This window comes from Nicotiana sylvestris, chromosome 5 (assembly GCF_000393655.2).
Source record: "Nicotiana sylvestris chromosome 5, ASM39365v2, whole genome shotgun sequence".
In the NCBI taxonomy this organism is placed as follows: Eukaryota; Viridiplantae; Streptophyta; class Magnoliopsida; order Solanales; family Solanaceae; genus Nicotiana; species Nicotiana sylvestris.
Window position 1 is genome coordinate 11,560,517 of NC_091061.1, and position 10,631 is coordinate 11,571,147.

At 35.3% G+C, this 10,631-nt stretch overlaps 1 protein-coding gene across 1 annotated transcript; it reads left to right on the forward strand.

Moving 5' to 3' along the window:
* The first annotated feature begins 6,773 nt into the window (after positions 1-6,773).
* Positions 6,774-7,160, forward strand: LOC138868270 (protein FANTASTIC FOUR 4-like). Its single transcript, XM_070145811.1, has one exon. It carries the CDS (start codon positions 6,774-6,776, stop codon positions 7,158-7,160), a length of 387 nt encoding a protein of 128 aa, XP_070001912.1.
* The last annotated feature ends 3,471 nt before the right edge of the window (positions 7,161-10,631 follow it).

Here is a 10,631-nt window from a genome sequence, read left to right on the forward strand (position 1 = left end):
AGGCTCATTTTTGTCTCACAAATTTGTGGACCCCAATCTTACACTTCTGGGTCCACAGAAATCTGGATCCACAAAACTGTGAGACAAAAAAGTTGTCTCATACAACTAGTGTAAGTTGTTTGAGACACAAAATAAAATTTTCCGGTTGATATGCATCATAATCATGGGAGCAAGGAAGGGTAAGAGAGGTCGCTGTTGAAGATGAAGAGATCCCTCTTGTTTTCTCTATTGTCCCCCTCTATCTCCCAGAATCTGCCCCCTCTACTTTCTGGGCTTTCCCCCCATATATATATATCCCTCTTGTTTTCTCTATTGTCCCCCTCTATCTCCCAGAATCTGCCCCCTCTACTTTCTGGGCTTTCCCCCCATATATATATATATATATATATATATATTTCCTTTCCCCTTTGTCCAATGATTTTTGACCGGCGTACTTTCTTATGACTGTACCTTTCGTCGTCTGCTCGAGCACAATGTTTGTCCTGTGATGTACGTTTTCCGATGACTTGACCCCGGCAACGGCCGAGGTGCTTTTTGCTATCCCGCCCCGTGGGCATGATTACAGCTTGATCGGCCCCTTATCGTTCCTCTTAAGGACGACCATTCTAGTCAGATTTTGACCTATACACTGCTTCGTACTACTTTCATGTTTGAGCTTAATTCTCAGTTGTCCTCTTAAAATTGATTTATGTTTTTATACGATAAAATGACATATATATATATATATATATATATATATATATATATATATATATATATATATATATATATATATATCTTTATGTTTATTAAAAAAATTGAGCATTTTTCACTACTGAAAAACAACAAATTTGCGACCGAATAATTCTGACCGATTTAATTCAGTCGCAATTTTCGACTGATTCGGTCGGAAACTTTATTAAAAATATATGTTAATTTTTTTTTAATATTTGGCTTCAAATTGCGACTAATTCAGTCGCTCAATTACGCAGAAAATACCGCGAAAATATTTTTTATGGTTTCTGACTCAATCAGTCGCAAAAATTAGAATTTAAAAAAAAAATGTTTCGACCGATTTGGTCGGAATCTGCAATAAAAATGAGGTATGACTGGTCAACGGGATTTGTGACAGAATCAGTCACAATTTGAAAACTCAAATTTTAAATTTGCGACCGATTCAGTCGCAAATTTATTTTTAATACAACCCTAACCCGTTTTTTTTCTTCTTTCTTCTATAGTTTTTTTCCCTCTCCTCCCCTCTCCTTTTCTGCCCCCACCCGCTATGTTTCTTGATTTTCTCCTCTAATCGAACTATAAAAGGTATGATTTTCCTCTCTCTCACTCTCACTCTCCTTCTCCTGCCCCCTTTCCCCCGTCCAGCCCCTCCCCCCCCCAATATTGACCTACCCAAAGATTTCTATATGGCAAAAAAATTGGTTTTCAAGTTGGGTCCTTCATTAGAGAGGATTCATTACTGTGAGAATGGTTGCATGTTATTCTATAAGGATGATGCATCTGTAGAGAATTGCAAATTTTGTAACAAACCCCGTTACAAGGATGCCACAAATGATAAAAAGAAGAAGATCCCACGCCTCATTTCCCAGCTTCTTCCCCGCGTGATCCTGCTATTCAGTTTGGTGGTTCACCACTTATTGCATCCCCGAGCCATCATAGTAGTCAGAATGGTGGTTCATCTTTTGTGCCTCATACATCGACCACTCAATTATCATTTCCATCATCATCCATTCCAAGTATATCTAACTTGGATATTGGAGGCTCTCACGCAGTTGCATCCCCATCTACCAGTACTTCTACAGTTGTTGGTACTGTGAGACGGTGTACTGGAGGGACTGTATAGTACGATCATCTTCATCGGCTGATTATCCTTTCCCATGGCGACGAGTGAGTTTTCCTTCAATTTCCTTTTAAAATATTTCAATAAAAGATTGCATATAATGAATTTAATGACATTTTTATACGTTAAATTAAATGCATGTTTTTGTCATCCTTTCAGGCCGCACATATGGTGATGGAATCTATGAAACCATTTTTTCATGAGCTGTAGAATTCCTGGAGACATATACCATACCGGATCAGAATGAATATGTGGCAATAATTTAAGATAAGAATAAATTAATTTTTATTAATACTTATCCTCATTCGTCTAATATTATTTATTCAATTTTGCAGGTTAGGTGCGTATGGCAGCCTGCACTTGAAAATATGGTGAATGAGAACTTCGAGAAGAAAGCATAGAGGCATATAACAGATACACATCATGTTGCCACGAGAGGTGGCACCAGGCCTGAATGGATACATGTAGATGTCTGGAATCAGCTCTTGGAGAAGTGGAACACCCTTGAGTGGAAGAAAAAGAGTGAACAAGAAAAGTTAAACAAAGCTTCGACTAAAGGTGGAGCGTTGCATACTAGAGGTTCTATTAGTTTTGCAGCCCATCGTTTGAGAATGGTAATTTTATTATAAAATATTCTTAGTTTTATAAGTATAAAAATTGAACACACACACACACACATACACACATACACACACACACACACACACACACACACAAAAACACACACATACACACATACATATATGTGTTACTTCTTAATTTTCAGGAAAAGGAACGTGGGGTAGATGTGACTTATACTGAGGTCTTTGCGGAGACTCACAAGAAGAAGAAGAAGAAGAAGAAGAAGAAGAAGAAGAAGAAGAAGAAGAAGAAGAAGAAGAAGAAGAAGAAGAAGAACGACGACACAAGAGAAAGATGGGTCGAACCGTGTGCTTCAGAGATATTTGTATGATACCAATTCCAACACTATATTATTTTTTCCTCTTGGTTTATTTTATTTATATAACGTGCATTAATTTTATTTTACGACAAGTATCATATTGATCTTGATGCATTGCGACAAACTCAACCTGAAGGAACTCAGCTGGTCCCTGAGGATATGACTGCAATTTGGACACAGGCGGCTGGTGGCATGAATAAAGGTATAAATATTATATAATTATCTATTTTGGTATTAATTTGAAAATTGCGTATTTATTTTGGCATTATTCACTGGGGCATCAGTTTCCCAAGAAGACATGGAAGCTATGTGTCAAAAAGTGGATCAAATATCGCATGAATTTCAAGCAACTCAGGCTTTGATCCAAAAATTATTAAAAAAAAAAACAAGAAAGGCAGCCAAGCTGCAATGGAATCTGAGGAGGAGACTGAGTCTGACTAGGCTATTTGAATGTTTTGGAGTTGAAGTTAGAGACATGTTTAATTTATGTTGTTTGATAGTTGGTAGTTTGATTAGTTGGTTAAATTGTTATAAATATTACTGTTCGTTTTGTAGTAAATATTGGATTTGGATTGTTATACTAGGTGTTTGGTTGGTTGTTAGGTGTTTGGTTGGATGTTTTATTTGGCAGGTGGTGTAATTAAAAATATAGCAGAATTCTACTAAAAATTGCCCATATTTGCCACTGAATCAGTCGCAAATTTCACCAGAAATTACTTAGATTTGCGACTAATTCAGTCGCAAATTGAGAATTCCTAAAAAAATTTAATTAATTAATACTCAATATGTACGACTATTTCAGGCAGAATAATTAATTAAAAATTAATTTTATTATTTAATTTCCCGAATGAATCAGTCGAAACTGATGATAGGCTATAATTGCATATTTTAGTCACTTATTACGCTCTAATTTACTGCACTTCAATTGAGTTTGAGCTTTAATTGCTAGTGTTTTGTACTAAATATGTATTTTATGCTTTGTAGGAGTGATTCCGATCTATGTAGGCATTATGGAATGAATTCAAGTGATTTGGAGCTTTGAAGTCTGAGTAAAAACCCAAGACATTAAGCCGGGATCGTGTTCGGAGGTCGTATACCAAGTCCGGATGTTAAAAGAGGACGAAATAAGTTCACTTTGAGAAAATTACACTGCCGCGCGCATGGGCCACCGCAAGGCGCGGCGCAGTAGTGTAAAATGCTGCCTAATGCGAAAAGTTGAGGCTGCTGATAATTTTCATTAGCGCAGCGCATGGTGCGGCGCGACTGTACAAAATTTATAGAGCCAGAATCCTATTTCGCGCAGGAGAAGGTGTTTTCGTCTGGGCCCGACCCTACTTGGTATATATACATGGAAAAACGTTATTTTGGAGGGGGAACAGACTTTTGACACATCTTAGACCTAGGGGACACACTTTAGACGTGGAGGAAGACAAACCACGCTTGGAGGAGGCTTCTAACTAGTTTTTCTTCTCTTCTCTTCCTTTAATTTCATAGTTTATTAGTTCTAGAGTTTTGAGTGCTACATGAACGTTGTAGTTTCAAGCTTAGATTGTTCTTATTATTTTATCATATTGGTTTATTTATTCAATCTTGCGCTTAATTATTTAATTGATTGATCACCAATTGAATACTATCTACGAATCTAGGATTGAACTCGGGAGAGGGAATTCTAGATTGTATATAAGATTGAGTAGAGCAAGATCTTAACTCTTAGGGAGGGCGAATTTGCAGTTAGAATAGGAATATACCTAATCGCCTTGCTTGGTTACTATATAGGAATTATTAATGTGTTCTTGTTAATTCTAATTCCATAGGAATATAGGCGTTAGATTAGCTTGAATATGCGAGTTGTACTTCGGGAGAAGGCTACGAGCAATATTAACCCTGTCAACCAATAAACCAGATAAATTAATTAGACGATTTAAGTGGAAAACTCAACAGGATTGTTAGCTAACCCATAGCTCTAGAATATTCACCCACATTGAATTCGTCGTTAAGCTTGTCGTTGTTTTCTTTGATCTCTTAATTTGTTACTTTAGATTAATTTTAGTTAAACATTCATACTTTAGAATTCGCTTGAATAGATTAATTGTTTGAGTTTAATTTAGTTGATAGTTAATAACAAGTCCCTGTGGGTACGATATCTGGACTTACAATCCTATATTACTTGTCGACCACGTATACTTGCGTGTGCGTTTGGGAGCAACAGAAACTTTTAATTTGTCTTTATTTTTTTAACGGAAAAGACCTAAAAATGCCACTCAACTTTCAGAAATGGTCTATCCATGCCATCCGTTAAAAAAAAGAATTTTTATCTCCTATAGTAAAGGTTAACACCTTATTTATTTTAAATAAATATCATTTTAAAAAATTATATTCTATAGATACCTTTTAAGGTTTATAGCAAAATATTTAATTTAGGTTACCTCCTAGCCCTAAGCCACTAAATACGCTAATCAGTTACACTATTTTCTTTCTCTCTCTACTTTGATACATCTCATTCTCTTCCCCCACCCCATTAAAATTTCAAATCTCTTCCTCCGATCAACTTTCACCAATGATCGCAAAGAAAAGTCCCCGATCTTGAGTCTGTAATAATTACAAGCATCTTGAACTTTCACCAATGGCCACAAAGCATCTGATTCTCACCAACAATTTTTATGCCAATAAAATTGATTTTCTCCTCCCTCCCTTTCTTTGTCCCTTGTTTCCTTGATTTGTAGATATATTAATTATCAGTCAACACTGATTCTTGTTCAGAGCCCCCATCTCATTATAATAGATGCACTGATTCTTGAAGATTGCTATGTTCAAGATTCTCACCAACAACAACAGCCGCGACATTAAACTGATTCTTGAACAGCAGCCGCCGACATATAATCCGGTTGGTTTATTCTTGAACAAAGACGATGGAGTTTGGGGCTGAGCAACATGATTTTCTGTTAATATATTTCAATGTATTTTCATGTATTTCATTGTATTCATTTTCTTTTTTTATTGTAATTCAATGTATCTCGTTGTATTCCATGTAGTTCATTGTATTCACTATTTTTTTTCTCATTGTATTTTAATGTATCCCGCTGTATTCTATGTATTTCATTGCATTCACTGTCTCGCTATATGCCATGAATGTATTCATAAGTTTTTTTTATTAATATAATTTATGTATTTAGATGTATTATATAATTTCTCTGATGATTGCTATGTTTTTGGGGTATTTTTCGGTTGAGAATCTTTTTTATAACTGAAAATACAAAATTTGTGTGTTATAATTGAGTTTGTTGAGTTATATTAGGAGTCTATTATGTTAATTGATTCACTTTCCGTTTTAAAAATAGTGTAATCCCCTATTTCACGCCGTGAATACAGTCGAATACAATAATCTGTCCAGCTGTAATCCCATGTTTCACTCCATGAATATAATCGAATACACTCGAATACAACAATTGATTAGCTGGATTTCTCTGATTCACGCCTATTTTTGATAATGTATTCATGAATACAATAGCTTAAATACATCAAATACATCTTATAACCACATAAAAGGTATCTATAATCCGTAATATAGCAAATGACATCTATAGATGTCTAATTACTAATAAAAGATAGTGCTTTATGAAAAATTTCCTTAAAAAAATGCTCATTTCATGCCATTGTCGTTACACATTTGGCCCATCCATGCCATTATTGACTAAAGGCTCAATTTTTTTTAATATTTATAACACCCACTTTTCCACGTGTCCTGTTGTTATTGGTCCGAATTGACACATGCCCCACTTAATTTTAACCTTGGTTAGGTCCACCTACCCAAACCCGACCCGGTTAAAACATACCCAAATCAATAACCCAATCCAAACTCTTCATACCAAATCCCCTTCTCTCTGGTCGTCTTCCCCACTTAGTTAAAGGTGCTGGCAAAGAAGTAATTCGGAGAAGAAAGAAAAGAAGTTTCTGCCGCCATTATCGTCCTTAAACCAAGATGGAAAGCCAAATTTCTTCATGCGTGCGGTGAGAAAAGATGGAAGGTTAGAGTTGACAGAGGTGAACATTGGTCGGCCTGAAACTCTCCTTGCTTTTGGCCAAGATGGACGGCTGAGATTACATCTCATTCATGATGAAGAAGAAGAAACAGAAGAGGAAAACGAAGATTTCCCCCTGGACGATAAAGAAGAGGTGATTGAAACAATTCAAGAAAATGATGAAGAAATACTTGAACAAGAAGAAGAAGACGACAAGGTTGCAGAGTGGAAGTTTCTGGTGACAAGCGGTGGCAGTGGAGATGGTGTTCGAAGATGTTACGGTGGTCATCACCATCATCGTCATAACAACCACCACCAAGATTTACATCTTGGGGAAGACGATTGGAGAGAAGGGGATTTTGTATGAAGGGTTTGGGTTGGGTTAATGATTCTGGTAAGTTTTAATCGGGTATATTTGGGTAGATGGACCTAAAGGTTAAAATTAAGTGGGGCATGGGTTAACTCGGACCAATAACAACATGACACATGGAAATGTGGGTGTTATAAATATTAAAAAAATAAAAATTGAGTCGTTAGTCAATAATGGCATGGATGGGCCAAATGTGTAACGGCAGTGGCATGCAATGAGCATTTTTTTAACAGATGGCATGGATAAACCATTTCTGAAAGTTGAGTGGCATTTTTAGGCCTTTTCCGTTTTTTTAATTCTGGTCATTGACTGAAGCAGTCGCAAATTTAGCGACCAATTCGGTAAATGTCCCTATATTTTTCAGTTTGCGACTGTATCCGTTGCAAATTTTCGACTGATTCTGTCGCAAATATATTACGAGCACGTGTATTCCGGCTGACACTTTTCAATCGGAAATTCGTCGAAAAATACGATTTCCGACTAATTTCCGATTGATTTGACGATTGCAAATTTGCTATTTTTAGTAGTGAATTTGGCCCCTATTATTATCAAACCCGTGGTGCTATTTGATATTGCCTTGTGAGAAGTACATGAGTTGTTTAAACTAAGAAAATCAACGAGATGAAATTCATTTTCTCCAATCCAATATGTATCTTAAGAAAAACTTACTTAAGCCAATTGAATATATAATTCGCTTTCTATGACCTCAGTTATATAAAATAGAGAATGAATCAACCCTTATATCTTCCTGTAACTCTTGATAGCACCCTTTGTTATTGAAATCTTACCGTTAATATTTTTCTAAAGTACAAGTTGGAGGAAATAAGTCGGTAGCAACTTGTGCCGAAACTTTTTTTAGTTTGAACGGATCACATGTTTCTCACGAATCCATTCTACCATCCCATGCTACAATAAAATGGAGACATAAAGTGCTCTAATTTGGTAAATATAGAGGGACCAAAACTCATCAGATTCATATTTAAAGGACTATTTTAGACTAACAACAAACACAAGGGACTAGTTTAATTTCGCCATCTTCTCGATCTCATAAACTTCAAAAATTGGCTAAAAACATAAGGAACTCCACAAACAAAACCTCTTATTGGAAGATGTCCAGCCACTTCAACAAGGGCCACCAATGGATTCATTGTGAAGTAACATATAAACCTAAATAGTCGTCCACCTAACAATTTAAACTAAATATAATTGGTGGATGCATAATATGTATATAATTCATAAATAATTTGTGTATAATCAATATATAATTTATGTATACCAGCTAAAAAAATAAGCACTGAATCCGATCGGCTATTTATATAAAGATCCCAACTAACAATGTCAATATGACAGGCTCATTAATGGAATTCTCTTTATCCTTGTCTAAACATTTAGTCTTTCTTGGCCCAATCATTTAACTAAACATTAATTCACAATGGACCCAAGTAGACTGGATTGACAAAGCTTAGTATATAGAAATTTTTACATCCTATAGCAAAGGTTAAACACCTTATTTATTTTAAATAAATACCATTTTTAAAAAAATTATATTCTATAGATACCTTTTAAGGTTTATAGCAAAATATTTAATTTTGATTACCTCTTAGCCCTAAGCCACTAAATACGCTATTCAGTCACACTATTTTCTTTTTCTCTCTACTTTGATACATCCCATTCTCTTCCCCATCCCATTAAAATTTCCGCTCTCCTCTTCCTTCTAACGGCATCTTCTCAACTGAAAAAATCCAACAACTTAAGTGCAACGGTGTGTGGAATCCATCCACTAAAATGTTCCGGAAATTTCCGGTTTGTCACGTTAACCCTCCACAGAATCATGGACTAAGAGAGGTTGCAGGGTTGAGCCAAATTTGTGGTGGTTTTGGGTATGATACTTCTGCTAATGATTATAAGGTCGTTAAAATAGCCCAATTTTATCACTTCTCTGGTAGTTCCTTAGTTACTGTTACAATGGTTTATAGTTTGAAGTTGGGTTTGTGGAAGAAGAAGGTTCAGGATTGTCCATACTGGTTGGTTAAGGAAGACAACGACACGTTTGCAAGTTGAGAGGTTGTTCATTATCGATTTCAGAAAGCAGTTTCCAAAGATCTTTGAGCAAATTCCGATATGTCTACTGAAGAAGAAGTCGTCCGACGCCGTACGACACTCGCCGACTATCGGAAGAAGCTCTATTTGGCTACAAGGTGGAAATTAGGGTTTGTTCTTGAGCAAAGACGACGGAGTTTGGGGCTGAGCAACTTGATTATATGTTAATATATTTCAATGTATTTTGAACGTATCACGTTGTTTTCATGTATTTCATTGTATTCATTGTCTTCTTTTTTTTCATTATAATTCAATGTATCTTGTTGTATTCCGTGTATTTTATTGTATTCACTGTCTTTTTTTTCATTGTTTTCCAATGTATCCCGTTGTATTCTATGTATTTTATTGTATTCATTGTCTCGCTATATCCCATGAATGTATTCATATATGTTTTAATTAATATAATTTATGTATTCAGATGTATTATATAATTTCTCTGAAGATTGCTATGTTTTGGGGGTATTTTTCAGTTGAAAATCTTTTTTATAACCGGAAATACAAATTTTGTGTGTTATAATTGAGTTTGTTGAGTTATATTAGGAGTCTATTATGTTAATTGATACACTTTCCGTTTAAAAACAGTGTAATCCCCTGTTTCACGCCGTGAATACAGTCGAATAAAGTAATCTATCCAGCTATAATCCCATATTTCACGCGATGAATACAGTCGAATACACTCGAATACAACAACTGATTAGCTGGACTTCCCTTATCCACGCCTATTTTTGCTAATGTATTCATGAATACAATAGCTTAAATACATCAAATACATCTTATAACCATAAAAAGGTATCTATAATTCGTAATATAGCAAATGGTATCTATAGATGACTAATTACTACTAAAAGATAGTGCTTTATGAAAATTTCCCTCGTATATAGTCCAAATCCACAGGAGCAAAAACCATGGCACAGAATTTGCATTGGGGAAAAACCTCATATAAAGATCATTTTTATAATTATATTGTTACGTAGGTAAACTTAGTGAAATTCAATGACTATATATGAATAGCATAAGTGAACTTGGTCTTCAAAGCATGGCTAGAAACTCATTGTTGCAAAATGAGCCACATGCTTTTAAATAAAGACACTCCAATCTGTTTTATAAAATTTCTGTCTATCTCTCTTGATAACTTATCCAAGATGCTTCTGAGAAGTTCTAGGTAAGTTAGAGGTGCAAAATTCCCCTTCTACACTTGAAATTTAGAAAAGTAAAATGAATGACTTAAAAAAAACACGTTTAAGCTCTTTCAGACTCCTCCACAATTTCCTTAGTGTTTATTTATTGACTATTGACAAGAAGGACATTCTTGTGTAGCGGATGCAGGCAATGGCGGATCCAGAATTTTCATAAAGGGGTGTCATAATA

Excerpts from the sequence above, each read along its gene's own strand:
- LOC138868270 (XM_070145811.1), top strand. The coding sequence starts at position 6,774 with ATGCGTGCGGTGAGAAAAGATGGAAGGTTAGAGTTGACAGAGGTGAAC.